Source organism: Pantherophis guttatus, chromosome 6, assembly GCF_059756535.1.
Source record: "Pantherophis guttatus breed Tessera chromosome 6, ASM5975653v1, whole genome shotgun sequence".
NCBI lineage: Eukaryota > Metazoa > Chordata > Lepidosauria > Squamata > Colubridae > Pantherophis > Pantherophis guttatus.
The window spans coordinates 5,194,876-5,220,236 of NC_142068.1; the positions used below are offsets into that span (position 1 = coordinate 5,194,876).

General features: G+C 45.8%; 1 protein-coding gene across 2 annotated transcripts in view; it reads left to right on the forward strand.

Moving 5' to 3' along the window:
- LOC117659651 (cytochrome P450 2J2-like) overlaps nt 1–25,141 on the forward strand; it is a 40,462-nt gene extending 15,321 nt beyond the window's left edge. Inside the window, exons 4-9 of one of the 2 annotated variants that reach the window (XM_034407694.3) lie at nt 6,611–6,771; nt 11,230–11,406; nt 14,721–14,862; nt 22,298–22,485; nt 23,970–24,111; nt 24,837–25,141. In XM_034407694.3, coding sequence (XP_034263585.2) covers nt 6,611–6,771; nt 11,230–11,406; nt 14,721–14,862; nt 22,298–22,485; nt 23,970–24,111; nt 24,837–25,015 — 989 coding nt within the window. In that variant the 3' untranslated portion in view covers nt 25,016–25,141. The remainder of the gene's footprint in view (nt 1–6,610; nt 6,772–11,229; nt 11,407–14,720; nt 14,863–22,297; nt 22,486–23,969; nt 24,112–24,836) is intronic. The other variant, XM_034407695.3, reaches the window with a different exon arrangement.
- Nucleotides 25,142–25,361: the final 220 nt, after the last annotated feature.

Consider the following 25,361-nt stretch of genomic DNA (forward strand, 5'->3'; position numbering starts at 1 on the left):
GCCCAGTGTTTCAGCGAGGGCACTGACGCAGACTGGCGTGTCTTCCTAAAACGAGAAAGAATTAGTAGCCACCCACCCCAACGACCCTGAGGGCTGGACCCAGAAGGGTGGGGCTGACTGCTGTTTCTTCCTGAGTGAGAACTGACGTATCAGGTAAGACCAACGTCCATTCTCCGCCCAGGAAGGAAACGGCAGTCAGAATGGGGACATACCAAAGCTGAATGTCCTCCAGGGAGGGAAAAGTCCGGCCCGGAGCCGTCACGAAGAATGTACTGCCTGTAACACCCGGCGTACGAAAGCCGCATCCACCGATGCGAACGAATCCACTCGGTAATGCCTGATGAAGGGAGTGAGGGTCGTCCAGGTGGCAGCCCGGCAGACCTCCTCCAGGGGAGCTCGAGTGGCCCAGGCTGCTGATGTGGCCGCGCTTCTGGTCGAATGAGCCGTAATATGCCGAGGCACCGGAATATTCAGATGCTGGTAAGCTGTTGCTATAGTGGCCCGTATCCAGCGACCGAGGGTAGGGCCCGAGACCCGGGTGCTGATAGATTCCGTCTGGAAAGAGACGAGGAGGGCTTCTGTTTTATGGAAGGGGCAAGTCCTGGAGATGTAAATCTTGAGCGCCCGGCAAACATCGAGAGTGTGCCATGAGCGTTCAAGCTCATGCGTAGGGCGTGGGCAGATGTTCGGGAGGACTAGCTCCTGAGCCCGGTGGAACGTTGAATTGACTTTAGGGATAAAGACCGGATCCAGGCGAAGGACGACCCTGTCAGAATGGAAGATACACAAGTCCTGGCGCACCAAAAGAGCTGCGAGCTCAGAGATACAGCGCGCCGAGGTGATTGCCAAAAGAAAGGAAACTTTGAAGGACAGGAAACACAAGGAGACTTGCTGGAGAGGCTCGAACAGGGTCACTGTTAGAGCTCGCAAGACTTTGTTCAGATTCCAGGTTGGGAACCGGTTGATTCCAGGTTGGGAACCGGTGGATGACCGGAGGCCGCAGATTAGTTGCCCCGCGTAGAAAAGTGCAGAGGAACGGGTGCCTGGAGAGCGAGACAGTTGATCCGCAGGACAGAACTGTAGAGAGAGCCGCAAGTTGGCGACGAAGAGTATTGGGGGACAGCCCCGCGTCAAAACCCTCCTGGAGGAAGGTGAGTATATCCACCACCGAAGCGGAGAGTCTAAAGTCTAACTACTTTAGACTTCTCACACCAGGTCGAAAAAGCAACCCATGTAGTCTTGTAGATTCGTTTAGTGGAATTACGGCGAGCCACTTGCATGGTCGAAACGACGTGAGGAGGGAGACAGGCAGCCGCTAGGAAGCGCTGCTCAACCTCCAGGCGGTCAGCTGGAGGCTGGAGGGGTCCGGGTGTTGAAGGGCACCCTGGGAGAGGACGAGTTTGGAGTCCAGAACGCGCCAATGGGCTGCCACTGACAGGGACCTCAGGTCCGCGAACCACGGTTGCCTGGGCCAACGAGGCGCCAACAGGATGAGATCTGCTCTCTCCTCCAGCATCTTCTGAATGGCCTTGGCGATTAGTGGAAGAGGAGGGAAGGCGTAGAGGAGGCCGGACGGCCAAGAACTGCGCAATGCATTTGTAGCTTTCTCCTGGGGATCCGGGTACCTGGAGAAGTACTGGGGAACTCTGTGGTTGGACGAAGTGGCGAATAGGTCGACCAGAGGATTCCCAAACCAGTCTGCAATCTCCTAAAAGAGATCGTGAGCAATGCTCCACTCTCCCTGGTCCACCCAGTGGCGGCTGAGGGCATCTGCCTGAAAATTGGTCGCCCCGGAAATGTAGTCCTCTGAGGGAGCGAAGATGTTGTTTGGCCCAGCGGCCCAGTAGAAGAGATTTCGCCATTAGAGCCCGCGACCGTGTGCCCCCCAGTTTGTTGATGTGGGCCTTTGTGGATATGTTGTCTGTAAGGACTAAGATGTCCTTGCCTGCTACTAGATCTTGAAAGCTGAGAAGAGCCCTCCGGACGGCCTGTAATTCCAGGAAATTGATGTTGTGGCAACGTTCCTGCGATGTCCACCGACCCTGAGCCAGATGGTGGAGAAGGTGGGCACCCCAGCCGGCTAGGCTGGCATCCGTTACCAGTGAAAGACGAGGAGGCTCCCGAAAGCAGCTGCCCTGAGAAATGGCTTGAGACGTCCACCACCAAAGGGATGACAAGACTTGTGGTGTTAAATGTAGCCGGTCCAGTGAAGAACCCCTGCTGGCTCTCTGATGCGGGAGCAGGAACCACTGGAGCTCCCTGCTATGCAAGCGAGACCAAGGCACTATTCCAAAAGTGGACACCATTTTCCCTAACAGGCGGGAAAGCTTCAGAGCGGAGACTGAACCTTCCCCAATACATTGCTTGGCCAGAGATCTGAGGCTCTCTTGTCGCTCAGGGGAGAGAGAAACCATGGAAGACAAGGTATCGATGGCCGCACCCAAATGGATTATGGAGGGACTGGGGAGGTGACTTGGCCCAATTGACTGAAAAACCGTGACTCTGCAGCATGGAAAGGACCCTAGCCAAATCATGATGAGCCTCCGAAAGGGAAGATGAAAGAACCAAAATATCATCCAAATAAAACTGCAATCGAATAGGGACGGAACGTATATGGTCAATCAGGGCTGCCATAACTTTAGTAAATATCCTGGGGGCCAAGGAGAGGCCAAAGGGCAGAGCCCTATATTGGTAATGTTTACCCAGGAAACAGAAACGAAGGAATTGATGGTGGGAGGGAGCAATGGGGATGTGGAGGTAGGCCTCGGGGAGATCAATTGATGACAGAAAATCCCCAGGCCGAATACACTCTAGGATGGTAAACAGAGTGTGCACCTTGAACCGGCGATAAATTATATACCGATTCAAGGATTTTAGGTCCAAGATGGCCCTCCAACCCCCCGAGGATTTAGGGACAATGAATAAACGGGAATAAAACCCGAAACCCTGTTGATTTGGGGGTACTAGTTGGATGGTCTTAATATCCAAAAGGTGAGAAATAGCAGAACTGACTAACTCCCGCTTATTCCTGTCTCGAGAGACTAGACAGGTGAGGAAAACAGAGGGGGGGGGAGAGTTGAATTCGAGATAAAGGCCCGATCTGAGAGTGGACAAGACCCAGGCATCAGAGGTGGAAGCCTCCCATTGGTGGAAGAGAGATAATCGTCCCCCAATGGGAGGGTCCACAGACCGATTACCTGAACCTTCTAGGAAACCTACCCCTTCCCCCCCAAAAGGAACGTTTGGGGAGGAATTTGCCCCCCTGCCTAACCTGGGAATCCAGCTGCTGGGGTCTGGCCAGATAGGGTCATTGGTAGCGAGGCTGGTAATGAGCTGGGTCGGTGGTCCGAAAGGACTGGAAACGAGGAAGAGCAGAGAAGTGAGACTCCGAACGCCGGAAGGTTGAAGGAAGTATCTTTCGGTGATCCCTTGTTTCCACGAGAAGCGGTTCCAGAGAAGGGCCGAAGAAGGATCCAGTGGTGTAAGGCGTGGAAGCAAGTTGCCATTTGCTTCTCATATCGGCGTTCCAGTTCCTGAGCCAGAGGAGCCGCAAACCTGGTCGTATTTAGCATGGCGTCTGTGGAATATTCTAGAGCAGCCGCAATCTTATTCACATCCTGGCGGGAATGGACATCGGAGGCAGGGAGCCTTTCTTGAAGCTGTTTGAGCCACAGGAGGGCGGCCCTGTTGAAGAAAGATGCTGAGGTTGAGGCCTTGATAGACCAGGCAGCCGCCTGATGGCCCTTGAGAAGAGTCTTCTCGGCACCCTTATCCTCCGGGCGTAGAGCATCCTCCGTTGGGTGGGGAGCATTGCACAAGGCGACAATAGGCAGGTCCACCAAGGGCGGTAGTAGGAGATCTGACAGAGCCGAAGCAGAATTATATAGGCGTTTATCAAGACCGTTGGGACTGGGCCCAGAACCTGGAAGGGACCACTGGCGGTGTAGGACATCCAGAAACAATTTGGGTGCCAGGATAGTTTCAGGCTCTACAGAAGGTTCGGCGAACATTGCGGAAGCTGGATCAGCACTGGAAGAATTGGAAGGGTCTGGAGGGGCGGACCCCAGACGGGTGGTCGCGATTGCCTTGTGGAGCAAAGAGTGAAAAATCTGAGGCTAAAAAGGCCAATGAAAGGAGGCTGGTCAGGAACCAGGCCCTCATCATCTGACAGAGCCGAATCAAGTGGCTCTTCAGGTTCTGAAACCAATGCCAAGTCGGCAGAAGTAGGGGAGACCTCCAGGTCCTGTTCTGATATTGAATCATCCAAATTAGGAGGCTGATGGGCAGGAACAGCAGTGGACGGATCAGAATGGAAGGAGCCCTGCTGAAAACATTGGGCAAGGCCCTGTCTGATGGCCCTGGCAATGATAAGCTCGAAGGCCTCAGGAACATTGTGAGGAGGATCCAAGTTCTGAAGTGCGGAAGTCTGGGGCCCCACCTGGTCCTCCTGGGCCGGATCCGTGGCTGGCATTGTTTGAAAAAGGGGCTCGTTGCCAGGGATAGGTGCAGAGCCCTCTGATAACGGGACATCCGGGGATAATTCTCTAATGGAGCTGCCTCTCAATGGAGCCGGGGACCTGGCCCTAGAAGGAAGCTCCTGTGCAGAAGAAGGAGGAAGAGGCTCTGCTTGGGATTGGGCCTTGAGGAAGGCCTTTTCTATGGCCTTGTGGTGGCGTTGTTCCAGCTTAGAGGAAGCTGCAGGGGCCGAAACCGCAGAGGGTTTAGATGGTTTGGACCTTTTGGACATGGCAGGGGTCCCTGATGAGCCTTCTAAGGGGTCTTAATTGGCCCTGTGCTTCCCCGAGCCACTGGCGGAAGAAGAGTCTTTAGTACGCCTGGCGTCTGCCATTTTAAATATATATGTTGGCTCGCAAAATGGCCGCCCGCACTGACAGAGAAATAATGGTGCCAAAAAAAGGAAATTGCCTCACCGCTGCTCTTCTCCGGTGTTCAAAAACACCGCTAATGAAGCCGTGAAGCCAATTAGGATCGTGGATGGCGCTAATGCCGAGACCTGCTAGCGCCAAAAAAAGGAAGCCGCCAGCCATCTGGCTGTTACTGCGGCGCTTCCGTGCGTGCAAATGGCCAATCACTAACCCAAAGGCTATTAGCGCGATCCCAGGGCTCCTCTCTTTGCTCAGTAAATATATCTATATATATAGAGGTATATCAGGCTGCTAGGACAAAGCCGTTGAACCGCAGCAATGCCTCCCCAATGGAAAGGGGGAGCGATTTTCAGCTTAATCAAGCTGTCAGCCAGCAAAAAAGGAATTTAAAAGAAAGGGCTGAATTTCCTCTCACATTTAGGTAGAAAACGGCTAGCTGGGAAGACAGGTCTGTCCAGCATAGACCAAGTCGAAACACTGGGCCAGGAGGGCAGAGCCATGCAAATTTAGCAGACTCGGTCATATGCTGCATAGAGGAGTCATTCCCATTCTGACTGCCATTTCCTTCCTGGGCGGAGAAAAGGGACTTTTGACTGTTCTTCACACATGACTTCCCAGTGGGGAATTCTGGGAGTTGAAGTCCACACACCTGAACGCCAGCAAGGCGTTTCTCACTGATTCAGAACATAGAATAAAGTTGGAAAGGACCTTGGAGGTCTTCTAATCCAACCCCCTGCTTCAGCAGGAGACCCTGTACCATTTCAGAAAAGTGCCTGTCCAAACTCTTCTTGAAAACCTCCAGTGTTGGAGCACCTACAACTTCTGAAAGCAGTTTCTGTTCCACAGGTTCACTGTCCTCACAGTTAGGAAGTTTCTCCTCAGTTACAGGTTGCTTCTCTCCTTGATTAGTTTCCATTCATTGTTTCTTGTCTTGCCTTCTGGTGCTTTGGGGAATAGGTCAACCCCCTCTTCTTTGTGGCTACCCCTCAGATATATTGGAAAACTGCTACAATGCCTCCCCTAGTCCTTCTTATTGTCAGACCAGACATACCCAGTTAGAACACAGAGCATAAAATAATAGGTTGGAAAGGACCTTGAAGGTCTTCTAGTCCAACTCTCTGCTCAAGCAGGAAACCCTACACCATTTCAGACAAATGGTTGTCCGGTCTCTTCATAAAAGCCTCCAGTGATGGAACACCCACAACCTCTGGAGGCAAGTTGTTCCACTGGCTAATTGTCCTCACTATCAAGAAATTTCTCCTTAGTTCTAGGTTGCTTCTCTCCTTGATTATCCCAAAGGTGCTTTTTCAGGAGGCAACTGGACTTTCTTGTTTTTTTCTTTTGAAGACGTTTCGCTTCTCATCCAAGAAGCTTTTTCAGCTCTGACAGGATAGTGGGGAATGGAGGGATTTATACAGATAAACTTCCAAGTGCTTCAAGGACCCTCTAAAAGGATGCAAATGACCAACTGTCTACAAGGAATATAAATCTTCCATTCCCCACTTTGGGACTACCATGACCTGGATGACTGAGAATCTCTTCTTGATTAGTTTCCATCCGTTGCTTCTTCTCCTGCCTTCAGGGTTGACTCCCTCTTCTTTGTGGCAACCCTTCAAGGACTAGAAGATGCTATCGTATTGTGTCATCCCTAGTCTTTCTCTGCAGGTTCTATGCAATCTTTGCAAGAGGCATGCCAGTCACCGAGTCTCTCTTTCTCTTTGCAGGAAAACCCATGAATCCTTATTTCGCCCTGAACCTTGCGGTTTCCAATGTGATTGGTATGCTAGTCTTTGGACATCGTTTCTCCACAGAAGACGAGACTTTTCACCACCTGCTGGAAGCCATGGAGAAGATTTTCAATGTTTCTGACAGCGTCGCAAGTAAGGTGAGCTGATCCCTTCTTTCCTTTTTCTAAAGAAAATCAAAATGTGACGGTCACTGAACAATCGTAGAGGTTGTGGGTCAAAAAACCTGCAATGGGAACTAAAGGCAAGCTTGGAAGCAGGTCTATCTGCAGCGAGAGGAGTCCAAAAAGTCAAAATGGCGGCCACGACGGTGCAATAAAAAACCCAGCCCCTTTTTTGGGTGGGTCACACAGGTGGCACAGATGTGAAAAGGACAGGTCTTTGATTGAATTGTGGTGGCATCCATCTTTTTGATCCCATCCTTGCCGAGTGAGATTGGTTGGGTTTCCCGTACAGACAGTCCTTGAGTTACGACCATAATGGAGCCAGCCCATGGTGGTTGTCATTTGTTTTGGTCGTAAAACTTTTTGTGTTGGCGGTAAAATTGTGTGACCAATCATCTGTAATGATTCTCAGTCACCCAGATCATGGTTGTCCCAAAGGTGTTTTTTCAAAAGGCAGCTGGACTTTGTTTTGCCTTGAAGATCTTCCTCAGAACTGAAGAAGCTTCTTGGATGAGAAACGAAAGGTCTTCAAGGAAAACGAAAGCCCAGTTGCCTTTTGAAAAAGCACCTGTGGGACAAGGACAGCCACATTTTTAAGATGAAGAATGATACTGTCCAATGTTCCCCTCCAAGGGGAAATGATAATCTCGGACTTTAAGGGACAGATACATCAATTTGAGACTCTAGACTTAATGTTCTTGCTTATTCCTGCTTTATAGTTTTATTTTGATGGATAGAAACTAACCAAGAGGGGAAAGCAACCTGGAATTAAGGAGAAATTTCTTGACAGTTAGAACAATTAACCAGTAGAACAGCTTGCCTCCAGAGGTTCTGGATTCTCCATCACTTTTTAAGAAGAGACTGGACGGCCACATGTCTGAAATGGGTATAGGGTCTCCTGCTTGAGTAGGAGGATGGACTAGAAGACCTCCAAGGTCCCTTCCAGCTCTATTCTATTTTTTAATTTTAAAATTTTTTAATTTTATTTGTCAAGAATGTATTAGGTAATAAGTATAACCATAGATTGGATACATAAAATAGGTAGCAATAGAGGAAATATTAGGACAGGGACGGCAGGCACGCTGGTGGGCTTATGCACACCCCTTACAGACCTCTTAGGAATTGGGGGAGGTCAACACTAGACGGTCTTAGGTTAAAGTTATGGGGGTTTGGGGATGAAACAACAGAGTCAGGTAGAGCATTCCAGGTATTGACCACTCTGTTGCTAAAGTCATATTTTCTGCAATCGAGTTTGGAGCAGTTCACTTTAAGTTTGTATCTATTGTGTGCTCGTGTATTGTTCTGGTTGAAGCTGAAGTAGTCATTGACAGGAAGAACATTGTAGCAGATAATTTTATGAGCTACGCTTAGGTCCGACTGAAGGCGGTGTAGTTCTAAGTTGTCTAAACCCAGAACTTCAATTCTGGTGGCCTAAGGTATTTTATTGTGGGTAGAGAAATGGAGGACTCTTCTCGTAAAATATCTCTGGACTTTCTCAATTGTATTTATGTCCGATATGCAGTGCGGGTTCCAAACAGATGAGCTGTATTCGAGAATTGGTCTAGCAAAGGTTTTGTATGCTCTGGTTAGTAGTGTGATATTACCGGAGAAGAAGCTACGCAAGATTAGGTTAACAGATTTGTGGCGAAGGTTGTTGAGAGTGTGGTTGCGCGACAGCTTCCCCAGTACCTGGATGAAACGTCGTATCTGGATCTGTTCCAGTCGGGTTTCAGGCCTGGGTACAGCATGGAAATGGCATTGGTCGCGTTGGTTGATGATCTCTGGAGGGCTCGGGATAGGGGTTGCTCCTCTGTCCTGGTCCTGTTAGATCTCTCAGTGGCTTTTGATACCATTGACCATGGTATCATGCTGCACCGGTTGGAAGTGTTGGGGGTGGGAGGCACCGTACTATGGTGGTTCTCCTCCTTTCTCTCCGACCGGTCGCAGTCTGTGTTGACAGGGGGGCAGAGGTCAACCCCGAGGCCCCTCATATGTGGGGTGCTGCAGGGATCGGTCCTCTCGCCCCTTTTGTTCAACATTTATGTAAAGCCGCTGGGCGAGATCATCCGTGGTTTTGGGGTGAAGTACCATCAGTACGCTGATGACACCCAGCTGTACATCTCCACCCTGGACCACCCCAACGATGCCCTTGAAGTGATGTCCCGGTGCCTGAAGGCCGTACGGATCTGGATGGGGAGAAACAGGCTCAGGCTCAACCCATCCAAGACTGAGTGGCTGTGGTTTCCGACGTCCCGATATAGTCAGCTGGTGCCATCGCTGACTATTGGGGACGAATCACTGGCCCCCACGGAAAGGGCTCGCAACTTGGGCGTCCTCCTGGATTCATGGCTGTCTTTAGAAGAGCACTTGATGGCCATGACCAGGAGGATTTTTCATCAGGTTCGCCTGATCCGCCAGGTGCGTCCCTTTCTGGATCGGGACTCTTTATGCACGGTCACTCATGCCCTTGTCACCTCCCGCCTGGACTATTGCAACGCTCTCTACATGGGGCTCCCCTTGAGGAGCACCCGGAGGCTCCAACTGGCGCAGAGTGCGGCCGCGCGGGTGGTAATGGGAGCGACATGGCGTTCCCATGTAACACCTCTCCTGCGTGAGCTGCACTGGCTCCTGGTGGTCTTCCGGGTGCGCTTCAAGGTTTTGGTTACCACCTTTAAAGCTCTCCATGGCTTAGGACCCGGGTACTTGCGGGACCGCCTACTACCACCAATAGCCTCCCACCGGCCGGTACGCTCCCATAGAGAGGGGCTCCTCCGGGTGCCGTCAGCCAAACAATGCCGACTGGCGGCCCCCAGGGGGAGAGCCTCCTCTGTGGGGGCACCTACTATCTGGAACGAGCTCCCCCCAGAGATACGGAGGATCCCGGATCTGCGCACCTTCCGCCGCGCCTTAAAGACCTTACTATTTCACCAGGCCGGCCTGGCCTAAATCTTCTCCCCTTTTTAAATGTAAATTTTAATTTGTTTTTAAATTATGGGGTATTTTAAATTCAGCCAAATTATTTAATTCATTTTTACCTTATTTTAAATTTTTGTATTTATGTGTTTTATCTTGTGACTGTACACCGCCCTGAGTCCTTCGGGAGAAGGGCGGTATAGAAATTTAATAAAATAAATAAATAAAATAAACAACTCTTAATGCCTTTTTAGTGGGCTTTGGCACCTAGATCATTAGACATGAGTACTCCAAGGTCCTTGACAGAGTGAGGGTCATCTACAAGGTCGTGTCCACTCAGCTTGTACTTTGTGTTCTGATTCCTTTTGCCAATGTGTAAGACAGAGCATTTGTTGGTTGAGATTTGGAGTTGCCAATTGTTTGACCATTCCGACACAAAGTCAAGGTCTTTTTGAAGGGTAGCAGCATTGTCGGTGGTGTTAAATATTTTTACATCATCGTCAAAGAGAATGCAGTTGCTTATAATCTGATCGCAAAGGTCATTTATTTATTCCAATTGATTGATTGATTCAATGAGGGACCTAGAATTCTGCCTCAATATTATGTTCTACTAAAAGAAAAGAAAAAACTGCCTGGACATTCTCAGAAACCCTGAAAAGGAGAATACAATGCTAAGATATTTGCAAATACAATAGTAAAACCAAAAGATAAGAGCAATAAAAATAAGGGGGGGGGGGAATTAGAAACAAAAGGAAATAATCATTCACTGACACTCAGGTTTTTTTTCTTATGCCTCTTCCTCCAAAGATGTTCAAAACAACTAGAATTTAATTCATCCTCGAGTTAAAGAAAGTAGAGTAGAATGTTCTGGTCATATCAAAGTCTTGATAATTTCTGCCAAGAATATTCTCAAGATCGTTCTCCACCATTTTGCTCTCAAATAGCAATAGAAATAGCACTTATATATTGCTTTACAGTGCTTTACAGTCCTCTCTAAGCAGTTTACAGAGCCAGCCTCTTGCCCCCAACAATCTGGGTCCTGATTTTACCCACCTCAGAAGGATGGAAGCTGAGTCAACCTTGAGCTGGTCAGGATTGAACTGCTGGCAGTAGGCAGAGTTAGCTAGCAATACTGGATTTTAACCACTGTGTCATCACAAAAGTGAGTGAGAGAAGGAAGGAAGGAAGGAAGACCAATAGCACTTATATACTGCTTCACAGTGCTTTACAGCCCACTTTAAGCAGTTTACAAAGTCAGCATATTGCCCCCAACAATCTGGGTCCTCATTTTACCGACCTCAGAAAGATGGAAGGCTGAGTCAACCTTGAGCCTGATGGGATTTGAACTGCCAAATTGCAGTCAGCTGGCAGTCAGCAGAAGTAGCCTGCAATACTGCACTCTAACCACTGCACCACTCAGTTCCTTTTGCCTGTTTAATCCTTATGTCTTTATTTCATCGATATGGCTGCCTAACTCGATATGGCTGCCTAACTCAGGTGATGTTTCTTCTCTTCCATCAGCTGTACAATATTTTCCCCTGGATTATGCAGCGTGTCCCAGGACCTCACCAGAAGGCATTTTCCTCATGTGACTTTATTCAGTCATTCATAAGAGAGAAGATCAAGAAGCACCAAGAAGCAGACCATCGAGAAAAAGACCAAGACTTCATCCATTTGTACCTGGATGAAATAGAGAAAGTAAGTGGATACTCTTTTGTGTACTGTGGACTGGCTGCAGGGGCCCTGAGATAAGCCATTGCAGGCCGTAAGGGGCAGCTCCACCCCCCTGCCTCATGCAGTGGCAGCACTGGTACACCGCAAGCAAGCAGAAGATGAGCCTCCCGTACATTGGGGGGAAAAATAAGACACCCCCCAAAAATAATCCCTAGTGCTTATTTTGGGGCCCAAAAGAAAATAAGACCTGGTCTTTTTTTTATTATTATTATTAAAAAGTTTTATAAAAGATACAAACATTTTCTCCCCCCTCCCACCACTCCACCCTCACCCCATCCCACCCCCCTTCCCCCCACCCACCTCCGACTTCCCAGAACAAGCACAGGGTATAGCATTCACAAACATAAAACTAAAATATGCCAACAATTTGTTGACTTCAAATTCTCCCTAGGTCTTTAACTCCTTATAACTCAAAACGCTGAAAACATAAACTAAACTAAAGATTACAAATATTTTATTCATAAACTATATGAAACTTCTTAGTCTGATACTTATTTTGAATATAGTCAATCCATCTTCTCCATTCCGATATATATTTTTCGTTTGAGTGATCTTTAAGATATGATGAAATTTTCGCCATCTCTGCCAAATGCATGACTTTTAATGTCCATTCCTCAATAGTAGGTGGATCTTCTTTCTTCCAATACTGTGCCACCCGTAGCCTGGCTGCTGTTATTAAATTTAAAACCAACTTAGTCTCTATCACAGTACAGTCCGTAACTATTCCCAACAGAAAAAACTGTGGTGTGAATTTATTTTATTATTTTATTAAATTTCTATACTGCCCTTCTCCCGAAGGACTCAGGGTGGTGAACAGCCACAAGATAAAGCACATAAATACAAAAATTTAAAATAAATTAAAAACTAATTAAATAATTTGGCTGAATTTAAAATACCCCATAATTTAAAAACAAATTAAAATTTACATTTAAAAAGGGAAGAAGATTTAGGCCAGGCCAGGCCATTAATCTTTTGATCTTTTGATCTGAAATTTGATCTTTTTCTTTAAAATATTTTGAATAATCCACCATGTTTTTATCCAAAAAGCCTTAATTTTTTTACATGTCCACCATCTATGAAAATACGTAGCATCTTCACACTCACATCGCCAACATTTAGGTTGTAAATTGGGATACATACAGGCTAGTTTTTTTTTATCTAAATGCCATCTATAAAACATTTTATAAAAGTTCTCTCTTAAATTTTGGGCTTGTGTAAATCTTACATTTCTAACCCATATCTTTCCCCATGTTTCCATCATTATTGGTTCTCCTACATTTTGTGCCCATTTTATCATACAGTCCTTGACTAGCTCTGTTTCTGAATCTATTTCCACTAATACATTATACAACCTTTTTATGTGCATTTGACTTTTATCTCTTATTTGTTTTATCAAATTCTCATCCTGTTGCAAAATACCAGTTTTCTGATCTTCTCCCCATCTGGCCTGCAGCTGTCCATATTGAAACCAAGTTTTTATTACTCCTTCTTGTCTTAATTGTTCCATAGATTTTAATTGTAATCTGACTCCTTCTTTATAAAGGAGTTCCTTATATGTAATCTTATCTTGTTTTTGCTCCATATTCATACTCTCTATCGCGTGTCTGGGTACTGTCCATATTGGTAACTTATCGTTTAATTTGTATTGATACTTCTTCCAGACACACAATAGAGCATTCCTTAATATATGACTTTTAAAAGTCTTATCCACTTTCTTATCATACAATAAGTAAGCATGCCAGCCGTAAACCAGACCATATCCTTCAGTGTTTAATATCCTTTCCTCCGTTAAATTTATCCAAACAGTAACTGCTGATAGGGCAGCGGCTTCATAATACAATCTTAAATTGGGCATTTTAAGACCTCCTCTTTCTCATGTATCTTGCATTATCTTTTGATTTACTGGTTTCTTCCCTGCCCACACAAACTTATTTATACTCTTCTGCCATTCCTTCAAGTTTTCATCTTTTTTAAGTATAGGTATCATTTGAAAAAAAAATAAAAATCTTGGTAAGACATTCATTTTTACTGCCGCTATCCTTCCCAGCAAAGACAATTGTAATTTTTTCCACTTTTCCATCTCTTTCTGTATTTTTTGCCACAATGGTTCATAATTGTGCTGATATAGTTTCATATTTGTGGTCATAATATAAACCCCTAAATATTTAACCTTCTTTACTATCTCAAATCCTGTTACCCTTTCTATCTCATGTTTTTTGCTTCTAGTCATATTTTTAGCTATTATCTTTGTTTTAGCTGTATTTATTTTAAAACCAGATACTTGTCCATATAGGTTAATTATATCCATCAAGGCTGTAATTGATTGTGCTGGTTGGGCTAAGGTAACAACCAGGTCATCCGCAAATGCTCGTAACTTATACTCATGCTGTCTAATTTTAATTCCCTTTATTGTATCTGTCCCACGTATTTTATTCAGTAAAATTTCCAGCATCAAAATAAACAACAATGGAGACAAGGGACAGCCTTGCCTTGTTCTTTTTTCTATATTAAAAATATCTGTTAAACCACCATTAATTATTATTTGCGCTGTTTGTTTCTGATATATTGCCTTAATAGATTGTATAAAATGTTCTCCAAGTTGCATCCTTTCTGTTAATTTCAATAGAAAATGCCAATTCAGTCTGTCAAAGGCTTTCTCAGTATCCAAAAATACTAGCACTGTGGGGATCTCGTTGTTCCTCCCCAAATACTCTAGTAAATTAACAATTTGCCTTACATTACTTTTCATTTGTCTACCATTTATAAAACCAGTTTGATCATGATGAATCATTTGCTGCATAACTGTCATTAATCTATTTGCTAATATTTTAGCAAAAATCTTGTAGTCTGTATTTAAAAGTGAAATCGGCCTAGTTTTTTGGATCTGTATGATCTTGACCCTCTTTTGGGATCAAAGAAATAAAAGCTGTCTTCCAAGTTGGAGGTACCTCTCCTCCCTGTTGTATATTGTATACTGATCTTATTTTTGGGGAAACACGGGTAGTACCACAGAGCAAACAAAGAGTACAGTCACCATATGCTTTACTGCTCAACTGTTTTAAACCGTAACAGGAAACAGGAAACTCTCCTCAGAACAAATAGAACCATAGATTATAACCATAGATGCAAACTAAACACTGCCATCTCCTAGCTGAATGATTCTGTAATTGTTACAATACAAAATAGATTCTAATATGTATTGCAACAGGCAAGGACTGGAAGGAAGAGATGACCTTCAAGATTTCTCAGGTATTCATTTCTCCATTTTTGTTCTGCAGATGAAGAACCAACACAAATCACCCTATGATGAAAACAACATGGTTCAGAGCATCTTTGATCTCTTCCTGGGGGGGACAGAGACATCAGGCACCACTCTTCACTGGGGATTGTTATATATGGTGCTTTATCCTGACATTCAAGGTGAGAGAAGCATCATGGGATGGATGAGATAGAAGGACCTTTTTAACCTATCTATGCTACTTGTAGCATCTTCATCTTCATCTGCAATTGACAATTATTATTGAAAGAATTCTTTAGTTAAAGGTAGTCCTCAATTTACAATCATAATGGAGGCTGCTCCTTATAGTCTCAAGTCATGACATTTGTTAAGCGAGGTGCGCATGCGATCACCTCGTTTAAGGACCCCAATCCCTCCTCTCCTCCTTGCAGTTGTTAAATGACCGTCTGGGTTATTAAGTGCAGCATAGGATGCCTCCGGAGTGGTGGAGTTGGTCATAAGGGCAGGTGGATTACCGAGCACCCAAATTTTGTTAACGTTATCTCAAGGAGCACCACAGCAAGTGTAACTTCAGGCAGGGGTCATAAGTCACTTTCTTCAGCACCATCGTAATTCCCAACAGTCGCTGAACAAATGGTCATAATTCAAGGACTACCTGTACTCAATATCAGGGTTCCAATGGATGCCCTAATTAAATAATGAGCCTCGAACCAAGCTTCAAAAGAAATCCAGTTATTTATTAAGAGCTTCATGTCGGCATGTTCCCAAGTGAAGCCAGCCCTGACCCCAGGTAATTTACGCCCCAATCATGACCCTGTTTTCCCCCTCCCCCCAGGGTATGTCATCAATCACATTGGCCAATGGAGAAATTTTGTGAGTTGTAGAGATCACTCCCCTCCAGCCGCTGTGGGTAACACTGGGAGACAGCCTTGAGAGAGATAAGTCTGGAATGTGCATCTGTCTTTGGCTGCTGTGCTGTTTCGTCAGTTTCCCATCCCCCTTGCCTATGGCAACTCGTGCAGGCCAGGGATGCTTTGCGAGTTGACACTCAAAATTATCCAAATGTCAAGATGTTATTTCTCATTCTAAGTATCAGATGGCCCAAGCAAGGTTCAACTTTGTCTGTTCAGGCCACTGGCATGATGAGAACATATACTCCAGAGAGGGTGATGGGCATGTGAGGAATTGGGAAAGGCTACCTGTTTACTCTTGGGTAAACTCAGCAAATATTTAGGATGTTCCAAGCACACCCAAGATAACCTCTTTTTAGCATCCTAGACCAATGGCAGTGTATGCTTTGATTAACACCTGTTCACTCTTCTGAAAAGCTAATTACTTATCTATAGATTTTTAATGCAATGTAGACTCATGCAATCTCAAGGATCTTATGCAATATTACACATATGCAATATTACAGAATGACAGAACTGGAAGAGACCTTGGAGGTCTTCTAGTCGAACCCCCTGCTCAAGCAGGAGACCTTGCACCATTTTAGACAAATGGCTGTCCAGTCCCTTCTTAAAAGCCACTTAAAAGTGTTGAAGTACTCACAACTTCTGAAGGCAAGTTATGCATGCTTCAGAAATTGCTTAGAAGTGGCTTGAAACTTAGGGGAAACACAGTCAATCTCAGCTATTTTCTAAAACAAATAAACCTGTATCTTAAAAGTATGGTGTTAGGACTATCAGGGATCTCCAAGACTTTATCAGGGGTCTGGGAAAACCACATTACCAATCAAAATCCAATTTAAGTTGAAAAACAATACAAATCTAAAATCCCATCAAACAATTGTGAGAAGCAGGCGTGGCATTCGATGCCCCAATTTTTATTTTTAATACAGCAAATAGCAATAAATACAGAACTCATACAAACAAAAGCTTTTGGGGAGTCTGCCATACATTGGGGTGGGGAGGCGAGATGGCTCAGTAGTTAAAGATGCTGAGCCTGTCAGCTGGAAAACTGACATCCTGGGTTCGAGACCCGAACACTGTGCGACGGGGTGAGCTTCCCTCCTCGCCTCAGCTCCTGCCCGCCTAAGTTTGAAAACATGCAAATGCAAGTAAATAAGTACCATTTCAACGGGAAGGTAATAGCGCTCCATGCGCATTGGCATGTAATCATGCCAGCCAGATGGCCATGAAAGTGTCTTTGGACAATGCTGGCTTCCTCAGCTAAGAAAGGGAGATGGAGTCAGGAATAACTTGACAGGGGTAAGAATGACAGAATAGCAGAGTTGGAAGGGATCTTGGAGATTCTCTAGTCCAACCCCCTGCTCAAGCAGGAGACCCTATACTATTTCAGACAAGTGGCTGTCCAATCTCTTAACCCCCTTACTATACTTTTTTTAAAAGCGGGAAGAGCTCCTGAGACAATACATTCTAAGAAAAACTTCTTTGAAGCATGGGAAGGAGGCCTCCAACTGAAAGATAAGCTGACCCTCATGGAAGTTGATTTTTAAAATAAAGCACAAAGGGTTTAGTGCTCTACCAGAGGAGCCCTAAATCCAGATCCCAATGGAGATGCCAGTTGTGTAAAATGTGTGGGCAAATCCAGAGCACATTCTGACAGACTGCTTAATGGGCTGAGCAAGATATGTGTCAAAATTTGTCCTCTTCACAGCCTCACCCTAACCTCAAGGCGAAAGATAGCTGGATGTTTTCCTACTAGAGCATGTCATTTGGTAGGTGGAGAGTGAGAAAGTGCCAGGAGAATTCACTAACCCTTATCTTTAATATGCCCTGAATTTAAGTAGGACATATTCGCTGTCTTGTGTCTGTGATTGGATAAGGACCAGCAATAGCAAATTATATGTTGGTAAAATTTTCTGCTGATTCAAGGGTTGTTGAGAGCTTATCTGAAGGGAACGGCCTTCGGAATATTATGGCTGAGAACTACCGTATTTTTTGGAGTGCAAGACACATCTTTTCCCCCCAAAAAAGAGGGTGAAAATCTGGGTGCGTCTTATACTCTGAATGTAGCCCTGCCCAGCTTCTCAAACGGAGGTTTCAGAGGCTGAAAAAAGCATTAGAAACGAAGCTTCAGAAAAAAAGCCCCCAAACAGAGCTTCAGAGGCTTTTTTTCTGAAGTTCTGTTTCGGAGGCTTTCAGAAGCAGAAAATAAAGTTTTTTCTGAAATGGCGTTTCAGAAGTTTCAGAGGCAGAAAAATAAGCAAAAAAAAAAAAAAAGCAAGGCACAGAGCTCACAACCAAGGAACCTGTTGCTAAAATTCACCTCTGTTAACAGCTGATTGGGGGTATTCCGGGAGGCCGATCCACCTGCCAATCAGCTTTTTTCTTATTTTCCTCCCCCAAAACTAAGGTGCGTCTTATACTCCGGTGCATTTTATACTCCGAAAAATATGGTAACCCTTATTTAGTTTGGTCTAGTGGTTAAGACCAAATGGTGGTTAAGAACTAATGGTTAAAGGTGCTGAGCTTGTCAGCTGGAGAGGTTCGAGACCTGAATTCTGTGGGACAGGTGAGTTCCCGTCCTTCGCCTCAGCTTCTGCCGAGCTAGCAGTTCCAAAGCATGCAAGTGCGAGTAGATAAATAAGTACCACTTCAATTGGGAAGGTAACCATGTTTTGTGCACCTTCGGCATATAGTCATGCTGGTCACAACCACAGAAATTCTCTTGGCTCCTTCGGCCAAGAAACGGAAGATGAGCACCATGCCCTAGAGTTGGACATGACTCACTGGGAAACCTTTAACTTTTAGTGGTTAAGATACCAGGTGTGAAACAAGGAAACTGGTATTCCTACTTCTGCCTTAGGCATCAAACCTGACTGGGTGACTCTGGGCCAGTCACTCTCTCAGCCCAAATCCCAGGGTTGTGGTTCTGAGGAAAATAAGAATGAATAGAATAGAATAGAATAGAATAGAATAGAATAGAATAGAATAGAATAGAATAGAATAGAATAGAATAGGAGCTGGAAGGAACCTTGGCGGTCTTCTAGTCCAGCCCCCTGCTCAAACAGGCGAACCTATACCCTTTCAGATAAGTGACTGTCTAGTCTCTTCTTAAAAACCTCCAGTTCTTAAAAACCTCCAAAGAGGAGGAAGGAGTATTAGAGTATATTCACTATTTTCGGTTGAACATGAAAAAAAAGTGGAATTAAAAAGTAGTTAATTCAGTCGCCAGTTTAAGCCCGCTGAATGAATGGTAGTCCTTGATATGCGATCACAAACGGGACTTGAACTCTTCTCTGGGTGATGGCTTTTAGGCGAGTTGATTTCAAGACCTTTTTTTTTTTTTTGCCATGGTCATTAAGTGAACCATTGGGCATTAAGTGAATCACAGTGGTTAAGCACATTGGCTTCCCCCATTGACTTTGCTTGTCAGAAGGCATCTGGGGAAGATTGCAAATCACATGAGCCCAGGAGGCTGCACCAGTGGTGAAATCTAAAATTTGTTACTACCGGTTCTGTGGGCGTGGCTTGGTGGGGGGAGGTAATGTAACTGGGTAGGCGTGGCCAATTTTTTTTTTTTTTACTTTTAAAACCATTTTTTCTACAACCTCTTCGGGGAAGAAGTTGTAAAAAAATGCTTTCAAAAGGCTCTGACGATCCCAGCTGAGTTGCCTGATCGGCAGAGGCTTTTTTTTCTTTTAAAAGCCTCTGCTGATCAGACAACTGAGCTTGGATTGTCAGAGGCTTTTAAAAGAAAAAAAGCCTCTGCCGATCAGGCAACTCAGCTTGGATCATCAGAGGCTTTTAAAAGAAAAAGAAAGCCTCTGCTGATCAGGCAACTTGGATCGTTAGAAGCTTTTAAAAGAAAAAAAGCCTCTGCTGATCAGGCAAATCAGCTGGGATCGTCAGAGGCTTTTAAAGCCATTTTTTCTACAACCTCTGAAGAGGTTGTAGAAAAAAATGCTTTGAAAAGCCTCTGAGGATTCCAGCTGAGCCGTGCGATCATCAGAGGCTTTTTTTTTTAATTTTTAAAAGCATTTTTTCGGCTGAAGAGGTTGTAGAAAAAATGCTTTTAAAAATTAAAAAAAAAGCCTCTGATGATTGCGTGGCTCAGCTGGCCATGGGGCGGGGGGGGGGGGGGGCAGGGATTTTTGCTACCAGTTTTCCGAACCACCCGCCTCCATCACTACCGGATAAGGCGATCCGGTCCAAACCGGGAGCATTTCACCCCTGGGCTGCACCCACTGTAAAGCAATGCCAGTTGCAAAGAAAGGCCCCAATTTTGATCATGTGATTGTCAGGGTTTCAAGTAACAGACCCAATGCAATCAAAACTCCGAGGCCAAGGCACTCCTCAAAGTCCAAATTTATTAGGCATCTCATATTGGCACATCGGGTGAAAACCCAATTCTGAAGACCCCACCCAAATTAGAAATCAAAGTTCTTCCCCCCTTCCCCCACTCGACAAGTCCATCACATGACCCAAGCAGGTTACAGTCCCAACTCCAGCTGGCTTCAGTCCATGCCTCCCCAGTACCTGGTGGGAACAACCTTGGTTCCAGGAGTGAGATTCAGCCGGTTTGGACCAGTTTGTGTGAATCAGATGCTAATTTTACATTTGGTTTGCTGAACTGGTAGTTGCAAGGACTGGCCTACCCCACCCTGCCCCTCCCAGTAGTCTCCACGTGGCCCGTTTTGGATGCCAGGTAAGTGCAGCGCCCACGCGGAGGCTCTGGTAAGACGAAAAACGGGCCTCCCAGAAGTCTGGATACAGGCCCGTGGGGCCACCCTGGAAACAGCGAAGGACTGGCCCGCAGGCCTCTGCCAGCGAAAACGGAGCCTGGCGGTTGGGGCTCCATTTTCGCTGGCAGAGGGCTAGCAAAGCAGATTAAAAGCAAAACAAAAGGAAAACTGTTTTGCATTTGAGCATCTAAGAAGGGACAGGAAAGGAGAAAGGGAAAGAGACAAAACAAAGAAAAAGAAGGGAAGAGGGGAAGGAAGGAAGAAGGAAGGAAGGAAGGAAGGAAAGTCCTGCCTTAGCACTTGGCCACCAACAGCCCTGCTGCCCTTTCACCATCCCCTTGCCCTCTCCTCCTGGCCTCTCTTGGTGGTCTCCCATCCTATCGCTGTGGATGCTTTAGTTACAAAGCTGGGTCTCCTTGCATGGAGAGGGAGTGGGCCTTGGCCCTTCCACACCCACCATGAGCAACCTGGCCAAGGAGAGTGAGATCAGCAGCAGCAGCCTTGAGAAGTGCAGCTGGGTACCCCCTCAGGGAAATGGGGCTGGGCTGTGGGGTCCCCCGTGCCCTGGGAGCTCGAGGGCCAGGCTGTGTGCTTGTCCTCCACTGCCTAGGGCTCTGGACAGCCTACGCCACAATCTGGGGGGCCTCCGTGTGGCCTGAGAGGGACAGCAAGGGCCTTACCTTCCTCTACTGGAGACAATGGATTCCCCCACTGGTGTCCCTGACACTAGTGATGTCGAGTTGGTCATACCAACTGGATGGGGAGAAACAGGCTCAGGCTCAACCCATCCAAGACCGAGTGGCTGTGGTTTCCGACATTCCGATATAGTCAGCTGGTGCCATCGCTGAATATTGGGGGCGAATCATTGGCCCCCACGGAAAGGGCTTGCAACTTGGGCGTCCTCCTGGATTCACGGCTGTCTTTAGAAGAACACTTGACGGCCATGACCGGGAGGATTTTTCATCAGGTCCGCCTGATTCACCAGTTGCGTCCCTTTCTAGATCGGGACTCCTTACACACAGTCACTCATGCCCTCGTCACCTCCCGCCTGGACTATTGTAACACTCTCTACATGGGGCTCCCCTTGAGGAGCACTTGGAGGCTCCAACTGGCGCAGAGTGCGGCCGCGTGGGTGGTTATGGGAGCGATGTGGCGTTCCCATGTAACACCTCTCCTGCGTGAGCGGCACTGGCTCCCGGTGGTCTTCTGGGTGCGCTTCAAGGTTTTGGTTATCACCTTTAGAGCGCTCCATGGCTTAGGACCTAGTTATCTACGGGACCGCCTGCTACCACCAATAGCCTCCCACCGGCCAGTATGCTCCCATAGAGAGGTCTCCTCCGGGTGCCGTCGGCCAAACAATGTCGACTGGCGGCCCCTAGGGGGAGAGCCTTGTATGTGGGGGCACCTACGATCTGGAACGAGCTCCCCCCGGAGATACGGAGGATCCCGGATCTGCGCACCTTCCGTCGCGCGCTCAAAACTTTATTTCATCAAGCTGGCCTGGCCTAAATCTTTTCCCCTTTTAAATGTAAATTTTAATTTGTTTTTAAATTATTGGGTATTTTAAATTCCTCTCAGCCAAATTATTTAATTCGTTTTTATTCTATTTTAAATTTTTGTATTTATGTGTTTTATTCTGTGGCTGTTCACCGCCCTGAGTCTTTCGGGAGTAGGGCGGTATATAAATCCAAAATAAAAAAAAAATAAAAAATATATTTAAAAAATGCCCACACCAGGCACACCCATCGCAGCCATGCCCACCCTGGCCATGCCCACATAGCCCCCAAGCTCAAACACAACCCTGATGCGGTTCTCAATGAAATCGAGTTTGACACCCCTGGTCTAGATCATTCCCTCCTGCTAGGCTGAGTTTCTGCCATTAATAGACCATGGACAGCTGGGACAACTCCTGGATGCTTATTCAATCCTAGCTCTAGTTAATGTGCAAAATCTTTGTTTCTTCACAGCCAAAGTTCAAAAGGAAATAGATACCCTCCTAACACCGGGCCAGTCGATCTGTTACGAGGATCGCAAGAAACTTCCGTACACAAATGCTGTGATTCACGAAATCCAGCGCTTTAGCAACATCATTTCGATTGGAATACCCAAATTCTGCATAAGAGACACAAAGATCCAGAAGTTTCACATTAGAAAGGTAATCGAATCCCTCTGATCTGAAGCCTTCTTTTCTTCTCCTCCCCCTATTGCTAGAACGAAGCACATGCAATAAAGGGAGTTGTCGGTTAACGATGGTAATTGGACCGAGGACTCTGTTGTTAAGCGCAACGTCACGGGACCCCATCCACTTACAGCGGCGATCCTGGCAATTCCTGTTATGCTCATTAGGTGAATTCTATGCAGTCATTAGGTGCAATGTCACATGATTGACATTTGTGAACTCCTGTCAACTTTCCTACTGACTTTGCTTGTCAGAAGCCAGCAGTGAAGGTTGCAAACGGCAGGACATTGCGACCGTCGTAATTGTGAGCCAGTTGCCAAACACATGAATCACGATTAGTCATTCCCGATTCCCCACTGGATGGTGGGGAAGTCAGAGCTGAAGAAGCTTCTTCAATGAGACGCGAAATATCTTCAAGCAAAAACAAAGAAAGTCCAGTTGCCTTTTGAAAAAGCACTTTTGGGAAAACCATAACCAGGATGACTGAGAATCTCCACAGACATTGAGCTCAGATAGATTTCCTGATGATTTCTCATCTCATCCATCATCCCAACCTGCTTAATTTTTTTTAGATCAGCCAAATTCAGCTCCAAAAATTAGGTTTATTAGAATAGGATCCCGTTGTTTTTTTTTTTTTAAAAAATAATGACTGTTGTTTAACCTAAAGCAGTGTGCAACAGCTGCCAAAAAAAGCCATCACAGTTCTAGGCTGCATAAACATAGGGATAGAATCAAGATCACGTGAAGTGTTAATACCACTTTATAAGGCCTTGGTAAGGTCACACCTGGAAGGCCACATGGCATCCAGCTTTGGTCACCATGATATAAGAAAGATGTTGAGACTCTAGAAAGAGTGCAGAGAAGAGCAACAAAGATGATTAGGGGACTGGAGGCTAAAACATAGGAAGAAGAGTTGCAGGAATTGGGTTTGTCTAGTCTAGTGAAGAGAAGGACTAGGGGTGATATGATAGCAATGTTCCAATATCTCAGGGGCTGCCACAAAGATGAGGGAGTCAAGCTATTCTCCAAAGCACCTGAGGGCAGGACAAGAAGCAATGGGTGGAAACTAATCAAGGAGAGAAGCAACCTAGAACTAAGGAGAAATTTCCTGACAGTGAAAACAATTAATTAATGGAACAAGTTGCCTCCAGAAGTTGTGAATGCTCCAACACTAGAAGTTTTTAAGAAGATGTTGAGTAACCATTTGTCTGAAGTGATGTAGGGTTTCCTGCCTGAGCAGGGGGTTGGACTAGAAGACCTCTGAAGTCCCTTCCAACTCTGTTATTCTAAATTCTAAGCCTATTTATATTTTTTAGAAGAGTGTTCTTTAATCACATGTATCGTTGATGAAATTGCCTAGGGATTTCTCACTTCGACCTCCGTTGCCAGCAGATATAACCATTTTTTTTCTTCCCTCAGGGTGAAAGGCAAAACTTAAGTCCTCCTTCTCTTTTTGACAGGGTACCACCTTTTTCCCGAACATGGCGTCGGCATTGTATGATCCCAACGAATGGGAGGCACCCCTCACATTCGACCCAAACCATTTCCTTGACAAGGACAGGAATTTCACCTGCCCAGAAGCTTTCATCCCATTTTCTATAGGTGCTCATTCAACTTGCTAACATTTTCATTGATTCTTTAATAAGATGCATTAGAGCCCCGGTGGCGCAATGGTTAGAATGCAGTATTACAGGCCAATTCTGCTGACTGCCGACTGCCAGCAGTTCAGCAATTCGATCCTAACTGGCTCGAGGTTGACTCAGCCTTCTGTCCTTCCGAGGTTGGTAAAATGAGGACCCAGATTGTTGGGAGCAATATGCTGATCCTGTAAACCACTTAGAGAGGGCTGTAAAGCACTGTAAAGCGATATATAAGTTTTAAGTGCTATTGCTATTGACTGTTCCTGTTTCACCCCTTAGACAGTGCTATAAACATATATTTAGTGATGGACATGCCTTCTGATTATGGGGAGCCTGAAAGATAGAGCTACTGGCAACATTGCTCACTGAATAGTAATCTGTACCAAGAGTGTTTTAAATCCCAGAACTCCCAGAAGTCCTGAGACAGCTGTGAGGGACTTCAACTCCCAGAATTCCTGAGACAGCCGTGAGGGACTTCAACTCCCAGAATTCCTGAGACAGCCGTGAGGGACTTCAACTCCCAGAATTCCTGAGACAGCCGTGAGGGACTTCAACTCCCAGAATTCCTGAGAAAGCTCAGGAATTCTGGGAGTTGAAGCCCACAAATCATAAAGGGGCCTTGTTCCCCACTTCTTCCCTAATTAGTCACTGCCAGCACTGATTTGTTGTTTTCCTCTCCATTCCTAGGTCATCGAGCATGTTTGGGAGAAAATTTGGCAAAGACAGAGCTCTTCCTGTTCTTTAGCAACCTTGTGCAAACGTTCAACTTCCACTTGGCCGATGGATCAAAAGATGTAAAAATTGACCCGGTCTGGGGAGGCACTCTGAAGCCTCATTCCTTTGACATCTGTGCAATTCCTCGATAGGCCCATATGTCAGGCCTGAATGGCAGCTGTGGATACTGGGAATCAAGCAGCTGGGTTTGCCTCCTCCAACTTTTGCCTGAAAATAAAGCAAGTCTTGAGCCCTCCTTGTTGTGGGAGAAAAATATATGCAACCTGGTCTCATTCTGCAACATGGGTGTCAGCCCCAGCCCTACAACGGTACTTGGGGTCACCATTCATAAGAATAAGAATAATTTTATTTCTATACCGCCCTTCTCCCGAGGGACTCAGGGCGGTGTACAGCCTATTAAAAGCACAAGACAAACATCAATTAAAATAATTTAAAATTATTAAATAATTTGGCTCAATTTAAAACCCCAGAAATTTA